The sequence below is a fragment of the Megalobrama amblycephala genome, linkage group LG7 (assembly GCF_018812025.1).
Source record: "Megalobrama amblycephala isolate DHTTF-2021 linkage group LG7, ASM1881202v1, whole genome shotgun sequence".
NCBI lineage: Eukaryota > Metazoa > Chordata > Actinopteri > Cypriniformes > Xenocyprididae > Megalobrama > Megalobrama amblycephala.
The window spans coordinates 28,076,897-28,095,600 of NC_063050.1; the positions used below are offsets into that span (position 1 = coordinate 28,076,897).

Here is an 18,704-nt window from a genome sequence, read left to right on the forward strand (position 1 = left end):
TTTTTAATTAATTTTTTTAACTGCCTATTTTGGGGCATCATTATAAACGCACCGATTTTATGCTGCGGCCCCTTTAAATCCCGTGCTCTCCGCCCACGGAGCTCGCGCTTGCCTTAAACAGTGCCTTAACAAAGTTTACACAGCTAATATAACCCTCAAAATGGATCTTTACAAAGTGTTCGTCATGCATACTGCATGCATGCGTCGGATTATGTGAGTATTGTATGTTATATTGTTTACTTCTGATTTTGAATGAGTTTGATAGTGCTCCGTGGCTAACGGCTAATGCTACACTGTTGGAGAGATTTATAAAGAATGAAGTTGTGTTTATGAATTATACAGACTGCAAGTGTTTAAAAATGAAAATAGCGACGGCTCTCTTGTCTCCGTGAATACAGTTATAACCGATGGTAACTTTAACCACATTTAAAAGTACATTAGCAACATGCTAACGAAACATTTAGAAAGACAATTTACAAATATCACTAAAAATATCATGTTATCATGGATCATGTCAGTTATTATTGCTCCATCTGCCATTTTTCGCTATTGTTCTTGCTTGCTTACCTAGTCTGATGATTTGGTTGTGCACATCCAGACGTTAATACTGGCTGCCCTTGTCTAATGCCTTTTATAATGTTGGAAACGTGGGCTGGCATATGCAAATATTGGGGGCGTACACCCCGACTGTTACGTAACAGTCGGTGTTATGTTGAGATTCGCCTGTTCTTCGGAGGTCTTTTAAACAAATGAGATTTATATAAGAAGGAGGAAACAATGGAGTTTGAGACTCATTATTTAACTATGCCAAGATAAATTCAATTTTTCATTCGAGGGAACCTTTAAATTTTTTTTTTTTGGGGGGGGGGGCAATGGTAATATTAACAAGCTTAGTATATATTTATGGATTTAATATGATGTTCTTCTGTGATTTTAACTAAATATTTCCTAATTAATATTTTTCTTAGCATAAATAAGGTTAATTTTGTGCAGTTTGTTAATCACCCCTTGATAATATTGAGGTCCTGAAGCAAAACCGACCAAGAATCACAGTGTTATGATATTATGGATTATATCTAAAGTTATCCAAGGATAGAAAAACAAACACATGGGATTGCGTGTCGTCAGATATTCATGTTCGTGGAAATGTAGAAACTCAGTCATTAAAACATTATCAGCATAACTCCAAATAAAAAAAAGAACAAGCAGAGCGATGAAATCTCATCTGAATCAACATTTACACATTACATAAGTAAGATAATAACAAATGGTAGAGTGATTTAGATTTTGATCTGATTGACTGAGCCTGTGTTTTGGCAGTGGCCAGCCAGAACATATTCACACAGCTGAGGAGTATTTAGGCTGATTACTACCATGAATTGGCAAGCATGATGAAAGCAGCAGTAGGATAAGGTCACTATGGTGAACAGATTACAAGAGTCCGGGTTGCCAGGCATCAAATGGAGTTCACATACATACAATATATAGTTTTTACATAGCCTGTTCAACACACATCCTAGAGCCTCACTGAGTGTCGCACATCCTCAGCCTACTATAATCAGATAAGACTTTAGAATACATAGTGATATTACTTAGTGATATTATTTGGAAAAAAAGGCTTAAGCTAAATAAATAAATATGTCAAAAACAATTTCAGGGAAATTTTCCATCAGTTTTGTCTTTGTAACAATTTCTGCAGCTTACACCCTGCCCAGAGTTTCTATCCACACAAAAAGGATTCTGGGATTATCAGACAGCTGTAGACATTGATACGAAACATTAAGCTACTATGAAACTATGCAGTTGTTCTTTTTCTCCAAGTGTTTTTGTATTTTTATCCATATCATCCACCAGACTAACATAAGGATCCGATAGAACCAACTGCCATTGGTAGGGGAAAAATCTAAATTTCACCTCTCTTTGCAAAGACATGCATAATGATAGTCTTTTTCTGGTCCAACAAAGACATAAGATGTTATACCAAGATTCCCCCATAAGTAAAAAAGAACATTATGCTAATGGAATATATATATATATATATATATATATATACATATCGACAGCAGAAGGATATTACACTGTCTCAGTCCCATTAATCAATACTGTAGGGTACAGGATCTAAATTGCCATCTTCAAAACTACCTATTTCTTTTTCTACTTTACTGGTTTTCACATTCAGGTATATACACATTATTGTCAAAAATATTGGGACGCCCCTCCAAATCATTGAATTCAGGTTTTCCAATCACTTCCATGGTCACAGGTGTATAAAATCAAGCACCTAGGCATGCAGACTGCTTCTGCAAACATTTGTGAAAGAATGGGTCGCTCTCAGGAGCTCAGTGAATTCAAGCGTGGTACCGTGATAGGTTGCCACCTGTGCAATAAGTCCATTCGTGAAATTTCCTCACTACTAAATATTCCACAGTCAACTGTTAGAGGTATCATTACAAAGTGGAAGCAATTGGGAACAACAGCAACTCAGCCACGAAGTGGTAGGCCACGTAAAATCACAGAGAGGGGCATTTTGGACAATTTCATGCTCCCAACTTTGTGGGAACAGTTTGGGGATGGCCCCTTCCTGTTCCAACATGACTGCGCAACAGTGCACAAAGCAAGGTCCATAAAGACATGGATGAGCGAGTTTGGTGTGGAGGAACTTGACTGGCCTGCACAGAGTCCTGACCTCAACCCGATAGAACACCTTTGGGATGAATTAGAGCGGAGACTGTGAGCCAGGCCTTCTCGCCAACATCACTGCCTGACCTCACAAATGTGCTTCTAGAAGAATGGTCAAAAATTCCCATAAACACACTCCTAAACCTTGTGGAAAGCCTTCCGAGAAGAGTTGAGGCTGTAGTAGCTGCAAAGGGTGGGCCAACTCCATATTAAACCCTAAGAATTAAAGGTCCTGTTCTTCGTGATCCCATGTTTCAAACTTTAGTTAGTGTGTAATGTTGTTGTTAGAGTATAAATAAAATCTGTAAAATTTTAAAGCTCAAAGTTCAATGGCAAGCGAGATATTTTATTTAACAGAAGTCGCCTACATCGAACGGCCAGTTTGGACTACATCCCTCTACTTCCTTCTTTAATGACGTCACTAAAACAGTTTTTTGACTAACCTCCGCCCACAGGAATACACAAGAGTTGCGTTTGTAGAGTGTGTTTGTCGCCATGTCGTCGAAACGCTGTTATTTTCATCCCGCAGTCCAATCACCGGGTCTGATTCCGGCTCAAATTGATAGGGTAAAATTAAAGACATGTTTACAATAACACTGAGCGCGTGCATCTCCACGTTATGGTAAGAGGCGTGACCTTTCCGGGCAAGGTTCGCTAAGCTGCTGTCGAATCACAACACAGGAACCGCTGGCACAATCAGAACTCGTTACGTATTTCTGAAGGAGGGACTTCATAGAACAAGGAAGTCATCAGCCCGTTTTTATGACAGTGGAAACAGCGGTATACAGATAAGTAAATTATGTGAAAAATACTGTTTTTTTACACGCGAAACATGAACACATGTTATATTGCACACTATAAACACAATCAAAGCTTCAAAAAACCATGAAAAACGGGACCTTTAAGAATGGGATGTCATTAAAGTTCATGTGCACATAAAGGCAGGCGTCCCAAAACTTTTGGCAATATAGAGTGTGTGTATATATATATATATATATATATATATATATATATATATATCAACAGTGCAAAAATGGTATTAAAATTGTGTAGAAGTCGTTGCTTTGATATGAGAAAGAATGTCCGGGAAAAAGAATTTCATTGATGTCATTCGGAGTAACCAATATAAAGGAACCATTTTGGATCAAGTCATGCGTTCAATATCATGTGACAGGATGTGATATCATTCAGACACCTGCAAAGGACCACATGGTTGTGAACCAAAGTTACTAACTCTCTCTTAACTATTTGAAAAATTCATGTTTTCACTTGCTCATACGCATGTCCCGAAACATCAGATAATTCGGTACAACCGCTATAAAACATGGAAATTCCTCTAATCAGGAATGTGATATGATGGGTCATTATGGAAGTAATGGGGAGAAATTGGGGATTTGACTGAAGATGGAAAAGACAAACAATAATTATAATATGATTCCTTGATGGAATTGTGACTTGAATTTTCTCCTCACCATGCATTGTTTAAGAAAGGTGTGTTTGTAAGTGTGTGTACATACGAGTTGAGCCTGAGCGAAGCTCTGTCGGAGGAAGATGCAGGCGGGGCCAACAATGTTGTGTAGCATGGTGCAGTTCTGAACCAGTGCACTTAACGGCTCCTCAAACTGCTGACCGTCCCCTAACTCTTCATCATCCTCATCCTCCGCTGCCGCATCACCGCTGGCTCCTAACATGGCGGTTGCCAATGGCAGCCCGCTGCCTTCCAGGGGCTGGCTCCCCTTTCCAAGGAACCATTTCATTATGCACCAAACAAAAATTCACAGTCTGACAAGTTCTTATGTGTTATGTGGTGAAATTATCTGTCAAAAATCATCCCGCTGATGTCTATACTATAAATTACATTAAGTTAAGTCCCCCCACTCCCCCACCAAAGAATAAGTTAAAGGGATAGTTCTCTGAAAAATGCTTATTTCGTCTTTCTTCTCTGGAACACAAAAGGAGTTTAGCAGAATGTTTGACCTGTTCTCTTCCATATACTGTAATTAAAGTGGATGGGGACCAGGGGTGGACAAGCTTCAAAACAAGCATCATAAATGTGGTGCATATGAAGTGTACTCTATATTCCAAGCCTTCTAAAGTCACGTGATTGCTTTGTGAGAGAAAAAGTAATTTTAAGTTATTTGAACGTATTTACTGGAAATCTTAAAAATCTAGCTTGACAGCCATGGTCATCATTGTAATAGTGCAGCTTGGACATTCTGCTATAAATATGCAAAGATGAAAGAAAGTCATATTTGAGACAACATGAATTGTGAGTAAATATTGACTGAAAATTTTCAATTTATCACTTCATACTATCGTTTTTTTTTTTTTTTTTTTAAAGAAATTAATACTTTTATTCAGGAAGGGTGCATTAAATTAATCGCAATGATGAAAATAAAGACATTTAGAATTATTATTAAAAATATTTCTATTTTTAAACAAGAGAAGTTGAAAAAAGTGAAAGTGAGAGAAATCTTGAAAAAAAGTATCGAGGTTTCCACAAAAATATTAAGTACCACAATCATTTTCAACATTGATAATATATAATAAGAAATATTTACTGAGCACTAAATCAGCAAAATTATTTCTGAAGGATCATGTGACACTGAATGCGAGAGTAATTGTTGCTGAAAATTCAGCTTTGCCATCACATAAATATGTTAATGTTAAAATAAATTAAAATAGAAAACGGTTGTCTTAAATTATAAAAATATTTCACAATATTACAGTTTTTTTCTATATTTTTTTATTAAATAAATGCAGCCTTGGTGAGCATAAGAGATTTATATCAAAAACATAAAAAAAAAATCTTACCAACCCCAAACTTTTAAGTTCGGTGAACTATCCCTTTAAGTTTGTACACTAAGTATTGCTGAATTCACACAGTTGATTAAAAAATAGCTTATTTATCGCACATACTTTATGCCAAAGGCCAAATAAGCATGAATAATAATTTTATAAATCAGTCTCACTAAACTACAACTTCCAAAAAACAGTATTCTACAGACTACATCTACATCCTTTTTAAAAGTTAATTTAAAAACAGATATCTTACCTTCTTCATACTGCTTCTTTTAGATGGTTTTGCTCCCATCATTTGTATTTCTCTAATTCTCAGTGCTCCAACTCTTTCTTGTCATCTCTGTCCCTCCCTCTGTCTCTGTCTCTCCCCCTCCCTCTTTATCACTCACTCTTGGTTTCTGTCCTCAGATTATTACATAAACTTTGCGACATACGATCCCCGTTTTCAGAATATCCCAAGAGGGGGGCGGAGTTGCTTAAACAAGAGTTGATGGGTAGTGATGTTAAAAAACAGTCACGTCATGAGATCAGTAAGACCTGTTCCCTCAGCCAGAAACGGTATTTCCAGGATTTTCTGAGCGCACTAATCCTGATGCTCTCGAATCTTGCATCTGTTGTCTGTTTTCTCTCTCACTGCATGTTCTTTCCTCCCCTTTGTTTCTTTTGCCATGTTATTTCACATCCTCATTTTGCCTTGTGACCGACTTTAATCGCACTGCATGAATGTTCTGGCACAGTACAAAATAGGAAGGGATGGAGGGATGAGGAGAGAAATGGAGAGAGAGAGAACGAATGATGGGCCAGGCAGGGGTGGGAAAGGTCTTCATAATCCGCTGCATTCCAGATTACATGGTGAGTGCATTGCAGCTGGCAGTGCTGATAAGGGAATGTAGGATTGTAGAAAGATTGTAGAGAGCAGGTAGAGAGCCATCAGATGGTTTTAAGAAAGGGGATGAGCCACAGTGTCAAGGGTTCAGTGGTCAAATGGATGGGTAGATGAAGCCAAATCAGTACTTATTATACATGTCTGTGAAAAGGACAGGAAAAATGACAAGAATATATTAGCAAACAGCACTAGAGATGAAGTGCAGCTGTCACCAGGTCCATGCACAGACATTTTGGGGGCACCCCTCTTTATAAAAAATAAAGTTACTTACTGTTAATCATTTTTTAATTAATTACACTATTTGAAATTAGTACAAACAAAATCCATTTATCAAGATTCATTTACACTGCAATTACAATTGCCTAAATAATGTTATGAGATTAATGTTCTAAACATAACATTTTGAATATAGAAATATGAAATGTAGGGAAAAATGAAATGATACTAAAATCGCCAGTAGGTGGCGGAAATTCGTAATAAGTGAATAATAGAATCATTCGTTCAACCGATTGGTTAAAACTTGCTGATTGATTAATGAAAAAAGCAAGTGTCCACTGATTTTATGAATGAGTCATTGAATCATTGACTCATCCAATTCATTCAAAAATGGAAAGGAAACACCACTATGTACTGCTGGGAGATGCAACTTTTCTGCTTTGTTACCATTTTCATTGGCAAAAACAGTCAAATTGTTTATTATAACAGTTTATTGAACTGAAATGAATATCACATTTGTAATCGTGCTGATATTCGAGAAAATAGCACTCCTGCTCTTGTGAAATTACTTAACTATATTATGTTATAAACACAAAATACAAGAACTCATTGACTTCCATAGTACCCCCCCCTCCCCCATACTATGGAAGTCAATGGGGCCCATCAACTGTTGGGCTACTCATATTCTTCAAAATATCTTCTTTTGTGTTCAGCAGAAGAAAGAAATTCATACAGGTTTGGAACAACTTGAGGGTGAGTAAATGATGACAGAATTTTCATTTTTGGGTGAACTATCCCTTTAAGGGCTTTTGCCTAAGTTAGGCTGGCTGTATTGAGATGTTTTAAATGTGGTTTCATTTCACAGCGGTGACAAACAGTGCCAAAGTTTAAGGCAAACACGATCATTACCTAGCCAATGAAGGCAGGTCCAGGAGACGTAGATGTTGCTCCACAGAGTGCTGTGGTGGCTGACTGTGACAATGGCTATCCGAGAGTACGAGGACCCCTTCCCCCCAAGATCAAGATCAAGGTATTACTGCATTCAATCCCACATGCAATTTTTTAAAAAAGTATTTTCTCTCTCTGTCTCTTTATCCATAACTAAGATATTTCAAGATCAAATTAAAGATTGGATTGATAGAGATTTACAGATTGATTGATTGATAGATTAGATTGACAGACATTTAAGGTTATGTAATACAACAGTATGGCATTTCAGTAATTTTACATTGTTTATTAACATAGCTATCACAAACCCCCCCCTAGCATGAGAGGGCAGTGTTAATCCAGTGACTTGTGCAGCATGCCCTTATATAAGAATATTAATTATTTAAATATGAATTATTTATGAGATATTTACAAAGGAGGAATTTCTCAAATCCCTTTTGAATAACCTAGAGCCAGAGAGATATTTTGCTTTCTTCAGAATTCTTTGCATCTAGTTTCAGCAGCTGCATTATGTAAAGATAACCAATAGGGGGCACCAAACAAGCATTTTTGATCACTAATGTGACAGAAATCCATGAGGATATTTCACAAATGTTCATTTTTCATGGGGATAAATTTAGTATTAAATTGGTTTAAAAAAAATAAATAAATAAATAAATAATACACTTAAAAATGAACTAGATTTATTTTAAAAAAGACAACAGTTTGGACTCAACTGACTTCTTGTGTTTGTCATTTTCTTAGCAAGATCTTTTGTCCTAAAAGCTTATGCGTAGTAAATGCTTAAAATTTGTTTTGTAGACGTATGCAAATTGTGTGTATGTACAGAAATAAAACGGATTATAAAATGGATGAGTTGGACCATCAGGGGCATGGGAGTGAAGGATGAACACCCAGCAAGCAATTTTATGTCTATTAGACGTCTAATAGCCGTCAAAACATAGCCCGGTCGTCTAGGCTAAAACAAGGCAAAATTTGGGCTGTCAGTGAAAATCTAATAGACGTCTAACCATAACCAAAAAATAGACTAGTCATCAATTAGACGACTATTAGACGACTACATATATATGTCTAATAGATGGTGAATATCGATCTAGGCTAAAATAAGGCTGAATTTGGGCTGTCGGTGAAAATCTAATAGACGTCTAACCATAACCCAAGAGTAGACTAGTCATCAATTAGACGACTATTAGACAACTACATATTTATTATGTCTAATAGACGGTTAATACGGGTCTAGGCTAAAATAAGGCAAAATTGGGGCTGTCAGTGAAAATCTAATAGACGTCTAACTATAACCTAAAAATAGACTATCAATTACACTACTAATGAATGATTACATCTATACATGCAATAGACAACTAAATAATGGCTAAAGGATTCTTTTCACTTAAATATAACAGGTTCTCATAAATGACAATCCGTCCAAACAAATTAAATATAAAAGGTTTTATTTAGAAAAAGAACTCAAGATAATGCACAATGATAAAAAAATAATAATAATTACAAATACAATACAAATAAACATTAAAAGAAAATTACAACGTGTAACAATAAAAATATATAACATTGACAAAAAAAAGTTAAATAAAAAATGTTAACAATATTTTTTTGGTTTATAAAACAAGCTGATTAATTTTCAGTTCCATAAATTCCATGTTTTATGTAAAGCACTTTGAATTACCTTGAACATTGTTGTTGAAATGTGCTATACAAAATAAACTTGCCTTGCCAAATCAAAAACTCATATTTTTATTTCATAATGATCAAAAGATTAAAGATATACAAGGCTTCCATAACAAATAATAGTAGGGTGCACAGGTTTCATGTTTACCCCCTTGTATTTAGATAATTACAGAGTTTTAGGGCACAAGGAAACACTACAGTAGCCTGGTAATACCAGACTCTGCTACTTCACTTTGCTTCGTAGACAGAGTCTGGAATGGCATAATAGAGAAGTGTTTTCTCTCTCGCTAGGGGGCGCTTGTCTGAAGTTTAAAATCATTGGTTACCCGTAAGCCAATCAGATACGTTTAGTTATGACGTATGTTATGCGCCTGTACAGCCGCATCGAAGCACAGACATCATGCATCGAACTCAAATCTGTTTAAAGATTTAAAGACTTAAAATGTTTATCAAACACTCTTCTTGTTCTGGCTTCAGTTTGAAAAAGAGTTGAATGTTCTCCATAACAGAGCGAATTGCATCCCGTGTCTCGTTTCCCATTTCCGCGGTCGTTTCGGTTTTCGATTTCTCTAACCTACAATGTAAAACTCGGCGCTTAGCATCTACGTCACGGCTCTCAGCCCGCCCTCTGTTCGTTGATTGGCCCGGCTGTTTCCAGACCGGTGGCAAACAGAAAGCTCTGACGCTGTATCAGACTGAGTACAGAAGCGAAATGAAATTGAGCGGAAGTAGGAAGTCTGACGTAGTCAGGCTAACACTACAGTACATGTGCATGTATGTTAATCTAACCACGTTTTACTCTGAGTCTGCACTGTTACCCGCTAAAATGTCACATAATGTAGGCTACATAAATAATAAACACATGTCAAAATGAAAAACACAGATACTTACAAGACCAAAAGCAAGAAAGAATTTGCTTTAACATTTGCTGTTGCTTGCTCTCCGTCTCCAACAGTTGTAAAATGCGGAAATGTTTATCGCGAGATCTGGCAACAGTGATCGAGAGCTAACGTTCAAGTCTCGCGTTGCCAGTGGTCATGTCTCAGTAGAGCCACAGTTGCCATCTAGCGGTTGAGAATTGTACATTTTTATTTAACTTAAAATTAAATACAGAGTCATGTGTGTGGGGTATATAATTATAATTAATATATGGCTTGGCTATACCCTGATATATATATATATATATATATATATATATATATGATATCGTAGAATGTAGGATTGTGTGACAGCAAAAATATGCTGTTTCAAATATATACTTGCATATAAATGTATAAATGCAAGTATATCAAGAATCCCACAAGCTTTGTGGTCGAAAATGACTTAACACTATTTTGGTTACACTCATTGCTGGTCTGAATCAGGGCTATAGCCAAGCCGTAAAAACTAGACTATAAATTGCCTCGATTTCGCCGGGTGGACTAAAAGCAGACTACACATAGCCTATCCAATTCAGAGCTAAATCGTGACTACATATAGACCATGTCATGAAATGCCACTTAAATCTTGTAGAAATCATTGACATTGCGATGAGATATCAACCATCTCAAGCACTTCCTGTCCAAAAACTACAATAAATCAGGATTGACTATAGGTGGGCTACAAATAGCCGGTCTGACTATGAGCTAAATCGTGGCTACGCACAGCCTACACAATATAACATGTCAAAGATGTGAAACCAAACACCTTGTAATCACTGTTGACTTCACTTACATGATGCAATATCATACAACTCGCAAGTTATTTTGGCAAAAACGACATGTAACCAAAGGAAAGATTATTTTGGCTAAAAGTGGGTTACACATAGCCAGACTATATCGGGTCTATAGTTAACCGAGACGGTGAAATGACGGCTATTGCTTGCTGGGCAGTCAACAAGTGCACTGACATCAGGATGTTGATGATAATAGTGTAAATCAGAGCCGTTGAATGCTCCTCTCAGTTTAAACTGACCAATCACAATAAATATTCAAATGACGCAACGTCATTCGCTTCCATGCCAGCCTGAAAACTGAGAAGAACTGAATTTCGCCTCTTTCCTTTATATATAAAAAACTCATCATTATCATTATCATTACACATCATTATCAGAGCTAACCTGTCAAGCTAACTAGCTTTTAGCTTACTTCACTGAGTCATAAAGCATGCTTGTGTTGAACGCCAGGTGAAGACTTTCAAATGAAATCCAGATTACTGAATCTCATAAAAGGTAAAAGACTGAACAACATGGTCATACTGTAGGTGAGTAGAGGCTGAATGGGGCTCTCCATTCATCTTAAATGGCACACTGTGTTGGCTTGACAAGTGTTTGATTGGTCATTGGAAAAATTCAACCTCAGGCACTATATACCAGGGGTTGATGTATTTATGAAAACTTATAAACATCTTTCTTTTGGTTATATGAAGATCGCATTGGAACTGTATTGGAAACTTTTAAACCTTTATGTTTTATTTTTGTTACTTTTGAGAAACGTTTCACATAGATTGTATTGTTTTGTCCTTTTCCTAGACCAAGATGTTTTAATACATAATTCTAATATTTACTGTTACAGTAATTTAATGTGTTAAAAAAACGACACCTGTCCCCCAGAACAATTTAGGCCGTAATAAATGTTTTTCAACAGTTACTTTTTTACGAAGGAGAGAAAATGATGGAATGTTTTATCAATCATATAAAAAAAAACCATTGTAGAAATAGTTTGAATAATATAACAACCAGATGTGTTTTGAAGGCCTTATTGCCTACTACATTACTAAGAACTGTCACAAGGTCAGGAGCATTGGAGAAAGTCATGTGACCCACTGAGTATTCTGCCAAGTTAGGGGTATTTTCAGGACACAGGTGGCTGTGTCACGCGTGACTTTTTCAATGTGATTATGTAATGCGTGGCGCATCGCAGAGCTAGCGCAAGAGGAGCAGTAGTGGTTAAAAAGTATATAATTTTTAAATTTTTCTCTGACAGATCATTTCACTAGACAAGACCCTTATTCCTCGGCTAGGATTGTGTAAAGCCCTTTGAAGCTGCGCTGAAACTGCAATTTGGATCTTCAAGCTGTAGTACATGTAGTACATATAGTAGTACAATTATCTCACATGTGTCCTGCATTGCCCCGCAAAATCACATCTAAGTCCTGCAACAGAGCAATAACCAGGTGGCCATCCTAGCCCACAGTCTCTGAGGAAAAAATATGGTAAATATTCCTGACTATAGCAGAGAAGACCAATTAATTGTGAATTATGATGTGACTGTTATATATGCATCAGCAGCATTTGGCTTTCCTCTTGAAAAGCCAAACAAATACCAGTCAGTCTGCCATTCTCATTCCCTCCATCTCTCTAGAAACAACAGCTGTTGTGAAGAAAATTTACAAGTGAATTATATGTTTGAATGGAGATTGCGATATTGTAATGATCAATCGCGCAGCTCTAGTAAACATATAGGCTACATTTATGTGCATGTAATCCACATTTACTGCGCTGGTGCATCAAAGAATGCACTTAACTCTAAACCTTTATATGCTTTGATCATCAGTGGACTAATGCGTCTCTACTTTCAGATTAATGGATCAGCAGAGGTTAATCTGTACAGCGTACAATTTCTCACTCTGTGGCATCTATGATTGTACATTAACACTAGTGCTGGGCGGTAAAACAGTTCATCCGGTATACTGGTTTCAGTTTCGCGGACGATATGTATTTTTCAAATACCACCATACCACCAAACAACTGCTGTATCTATTCAATAACCACAAAGAGCGTATTGAGAGGGGACCTCTATTAATGGCATAGCCTTCTTACCAATGTTTATAACTTTATGAAACAACAGTAAATAACCCACAAATAATCCACAAAACTAACTCTCTTTTTTGCCATATATTGCCTCAGGGATGGACTTGAGGTTATGTTTGGGCCCTACCTACACAAATGACCTCTAATAGATGGACCTATTAGAACATCATTGTGGAGTAACACAAAGTACACAAAAATGAAAATATTTGCTTTGAGGTACGGCTGCACGACGATTTGGCAAGGCAAAGGCTGCGATTATTTTGTGAGCTCTGTGATCAGTAGTAAATGCCTCTCCATCTGAAAGCCAGAGGGCGCTCTAGCACAGAAACTCTAAATATGCCCTGCCGCAGAAGATTGAAACACTTGATTAAACATGACTAATAAACACACGACTGCCTTATTCTGTGTAAGCAGCCACTTCATCTCACAGAAGGACGCTCAACTGTCGTTATGAAGTGAGTTTGGAGTAAAAACATGTTATTAAACGTTGTCTTTTGTTGGACAAGATGTTAATAAATGCTTCTCATGTCTGGAAAGATGTTTAATGTGTGTTGATTTTTCAAATGTAGGCTACATTATAAACGACTCAAACTGGCAGTGCTTTCAGATGGATTAGATTTCATAATTGCACTAAGAATCATGTTTAAGCGATAATCAGATTTAAGTATAATGTTATTTTTCGTGCAATAAATCGTGCAGCCCTACTTTGAGGTTCATAGGACAATTAATATGTAACATGCCTAGCCTAGTCAAAGTTTATGTAATATTAAATAGTCATAATTGAGAGATCAACCCCCGAAATAACACTGAGCAATGAGTAGTATTATAAAAATGTATCGTCGTATCTGTCCTCTTCTGTCTGATTCATACAATCAATCAATCAATTCAGTTTGAACAAAAAGACACAGTATGTCTATTACCAAATGAAATCACTATCAACAAAATCAGTAGATTGATTTTGCATAAATTATGTTAAGAGATTAATGTTTTAAATATAACATTTTAATGTAGAATTATTAAATGATTGGAATAATGGCATAAGGGCTACTTTTTTAAATATGAAACTACAACCGCCTGTAGGTGGGGGCAAGTCACTGTTTTAATGAGTAAGTAAATCCTTAAAGGGATAGTTCACCCAAAAATGAAACAGTTTTTATATCATTTTTTACCTCTAAAACACCACTATGTCCAACTGCCCTGCGCATCCGGTTAGTGAGGTCTGAACACTCTGACAATGGAGATGATGTCTCGCACTCATTGAAGCAAAGCGCGAGAGATCACTTCTGTCATCAGAACGCGTTTTCTGACCTCACTAATCGGATGCGCAGGGCAGTTGGACATAGTGGTGTTTTAGAGGTAAAAAATTATATAAATACTGTTCAGTTTCTCACACAAACCGATCATTTAGTGTCTTAGGACATCAATGTGTCATCACGAGCCGCAGGGTTTAATTTGGATTTGTCTGTTCATGTTTTTTTTGACTATTATAGAATGGAGTTCCCATTGACACGCATTATACGACTGACAGACGGCAACGGTTGGAGTTAAAAATCATCATTTGTGTTCTACTGAAGAAACAAAGTCACCTACATCTTGGATGCCCTGGGGGTAAGCAGATAAATATCAAATTTTCATTTTTGGCTGAACTATCCTTTTAAAGGTGCCCAAGAACGTTCTTTCACAAGATGTAATATAAGTCTAAGGTGTCTCCTGAATGTGTCTGTTAAGTTTCAGCTCAAAATACCCCATAGTTTTTTTTAAATTAATTTTTTTAACTGCCTATTTTGGGGCACCATTAAGTATGCACTGATTTACACTCAGCGCCAAGAGCTTCCTGCCACACGAGCTGTCGACTATATTACAGCGCATTTACAAAGTTCACACAGCTAATATAACCCTCAAATGGATCTTTACAAGATGTTCGTCATGCATGCTGTATGCATGCTTCGAATTATGTGAGTAAAGTATTTATTTGGATGTTAAAGTTTTATTCTGAGTGAATTTGAGGCTGTCCTCCGTGGCTAACGGCTAATGCTACACTGTTGGAGAGATTTATAAAGAATGAAGTTGTGTTTATGAATTATACAGACTGCAAGTGTTTAAAAATGAAAATAGCGACGGCTCTTGTCTCTGTGAATACAGTAAGAAACGATGGTAACTTTAACCACATTTAACAGTACATTAGCAACATGCTAACGAAACATTTAGAAAGACAATTCACAAATATCAGTAAAAATATCATGCTATCATGGATTATGTCAGTTATTATTGCTCCATCTGCCATTTTTCGCTATTGTTCTTGCTTACCTAGTCTGATGATTCGGCTGTGTGCAGCTCAGACGTTTACTGGCTGCCCTTGTCTAATTCCTTTTATAATGTTGGGAACATCATGGGCTGGCATTATGCAAATATTGGGGGCGTACACCCCGACTGTTACGTAACAGTCGGTGTTATGTTGAGATTCGCCTGTTCTTCGGAGGTCGTTTAAACAAATGAGATTTATATAAGAAGGAGGAAACAATGGAGTTTGAGACTCACTGTATGTCATTTCCATGTACTGAACTCTTGTTATTCAACTATGCCAAGGTAAATTAAATTTTTGAATCTAGGGCACCTTTAAAGCTGCAGTTAAGTTTTGCCTCTTTGTCGCCATCTCTGTTGAAAAACGTGCAATTGCAGTTATTTGCAGAATTATCATCTTTACATGGGTTGTGCATCGGCACGGCTCCTCAGCACGGATGAATCTAATGTTTGCTGTCGGTAACCGCACCGGTGGATGCTGTACTTCGTGACTGCGTGTATTTAGTGTGTATTAACATTCCCTGTAGATTTCAGTTTCTGTACAGTCTAGTCTCTCATGTTAATTTGTCGTACCATACAATCTACCATCAAAATGATGTTTAATTATTCCAGCTGCTCTGAGAAAAGGCTATGAATGATCCGCCATCTGCAGCATCCACACACACGATATAGCTTACTAGTTGGGACTATTATATTTTTTAAAAATATTTTTGAACATTTCTGCCCCACTTTAGTGTGATGGCAGTGAGATGGGAGAGAGCACTCAAAACGCCTCACATAATTTAGTGGAACATTAATAGAAATTATCATCCTCTGTAAAGAAATGAGGCGTGAACATATGAAAATTTATTCAAACGTGATATACTGTGAAACCGTAAAATGTCACATACATATGCACAACACAGTTTTCACTACTTGTTACTCTGTTTTTCATGTTCAAATGAAAATGTTTTATTACAGATTTAATCTTTGTATTATTTTATTCCCTTAACTATTTTGGACATCTACATTGTCAGTAAATATGTATATTTTTTTTAAATTATTCTTTTTTATTATTATTACTGAAAATCACTTGTAATAAATGGCTATAATGGCTTAGGACATTGTTGCTGGCATTTTTCTGAAAATTCTGGTAAAGTCATTTATTCTCAGAAAAAACTAGGACTTTAAATGAGCTAGAGAAGAAGAGAATGAGCTTAATGATTTTAAATGAGCTAGAGAAGTTCTCCTGTTAAAAATTATATATGGCAATTGATGCTGATTGCTAGAATAGGTTACAATATATATATATATATATATATATATATATATATATATATATATATATATATATATATATATATTATTTTTTTTTATTTTTTTACCTAAATCATAATTGTTTTTCATGTAATAAAGAACCAGTCGGCTACCCTGTACAGAGCGGATCCTAATTGGGTTACCCATGGATACCTGGCCTCTGATTGGTGGATTAAATTATTTTATTTGTAAGACAGCCAGACAACTGACCTACGATGAAATGTAGAGCGTCTCGTTTCTGTTGATTCAAACAGCCTCTGTAATTGTGTGTATATGTGTGTGGGCTATAGAGGAGATTTGGGTTGTCTGCTGTATATTGGTGGGCTGTCGATGGATTAAGGCCAAAACATGAGTAGAGACACGCAACAGGCAGGCACAAGCAGGGAGGAAAAAGGATGTCAACTGAAGGCTGAATGTTTGTGTGGCTGTTAGCATGTGATGTATCCTAAATTCACAGAAATATTATTTTCATTTCATTTTTACTTTATAGTTTGACAATATTATAGCTTGAATGGTGTTTTCCTTGATATCCCCCTCCCCCTCCTCTAAAATCTGACCCTGTATTTAAATATTTTATGATTATTTTACACTGAATTTAAAGTATTGTACTTTTATATGTGATTAATTCATTTTGAATTAATATTTTATGCTGAATTTTAATAGTGTAAGTCTCCAAGTCTGGGTCTGGGAAGAGGATAACACAATATACACTCACTGGCCACTTTATTAAGTACACCTTGCTAGTACCAGGTTGGACCACTTTTGCCTTCAGAACTGCCTCAATTCTTCCTGGCATAAATTCAACAAGGTGCTGTAAACATTCCTCAGAGATTTTGGTCCATATTTGCTGCAGATTTATCGGCTGCACATCCATGATGCAAATCCCCTGTTCCATCACATCCTAAAGGTGCTCTATTGATTAAGATCTGGTGAATGTGGAGGCCATTGAGTATATTGAACTCATTGTCATGTTCAAGAAACTAGTTTGAGATGAATTAAACTTTGTGGCATGATGTGTTATTCATGCATAAAGGGATGGGCATGTTCAGCGACAATACTCAGGTAGGCTGTGATGTTTAACTATGCTCAGTTGGTACTAAGGAGCCCAACAAAAAATTCCCCACATCATTATACCACCAGCACCAGCATGTACTGTTTATACAAGGCAGGATAGATCCATACTTTCATGTTCTTTAAAGGTGCCCTAGAATTAAAAATTGAATTTATCTTGGCATAGTTAAATAACAAGAGTTCAGTACATGGAAATGACATACAGTGAGTCTCAAACACCATTGTTTCCTCCTTCTTATATAAATCTCATTTGTTTAAAAGACCTCCGAAGAACAGGCGAATCTCAACATAACACCGACTGTTACGCCCCCAATATTTGCATATGCCAGCTCATGATCAAAGCATTAGACAAGTGCATGACGTCTGGATGTGCACAGCTGAATCATCAGACTAGGTAAGCAAGCAAGGACAACAGCGAAAAATGTCAGATGGAGCGATAATAACTGACATGATCCATGATAACATGATATTTTTAGTGATATTTGTAAATTGTCTTTCTAAATGTTTCGTTAGCATGTTGCTAATGTACTGTTAAATGTGGTTAAAGTTACCATCGTTTCTTACTCACGGAGACAAGACTGTTATTATTTTCATTTTTTAAACACTTGCAGTCTGTATAATTCATAAACACAACTTCATTCTTTATAAATCTCTCCAACAGTGTGTAATGTTAGCTTTAGCCACAGAGCACTATCAAACTTATTCAGAATCAAATGTAAACATCCAAATAAATACTATACTTACGCGATTAGACATGTTGCATGACGAACACTTTGTAAAGATCCATTTTGAGGGTTATATTAGCTGTGTAAACTTTGTTTATGCTGTTTAAGGTAAGCGCGAGCTCCGTGGGCGGGGAAGCGTGAGCATTTAAAGGGGCCGCAGCCTAAATCGGCTCATATTTAATGATGCCCCAAAATAGGCAGTTAAAAAAATTAATAAAAAAAAATCTATGGGGTATTTTGAGCTGAAACTTCACAGACACATTCAGGGGACACCTTAGACTTATATTACATCTTTTAAAAAGAC

At 36.5% G+C, this 18,704-nt stretch overlaps 1 protein-coding gene across 2 annotated transcripts in view; it reads right to left on the bottom strand.

Annotated features, from left to right (window-relative positions):
* The window catches only part of cabp2a (calcium binding protein 2a), a 28,978-nt gene that overhangs the window by 4,764 nt on the left and 5,510 nt on the right, over positions 1-18,704 (bottom strand). The window contains exons 1-2 of one of the 2 annotated variants that reach the window (XM_048196896.1): positions 5,735-6,492; positions 4,197-4,415 (exon numbers count right to left, since the gene is read on the bottom strand). The exons of the other annotated variant lie outside the window; for it this stretch is intronic. Of the exons in view, the coding sequence (XP_048052853.1) occupies positions 4,197-4,415; positions 5,735-5,776 (261 nt within the window). The 5' untranslated portion in view covers positions 5,777-6,492. Of the gene's footprint in view, positions 1-4,196; positions 4,416-5,734; positions 6,493-18,704 lie in introns of those variants that run through there. 2 annotated transcript variants of the gene reach the window in all.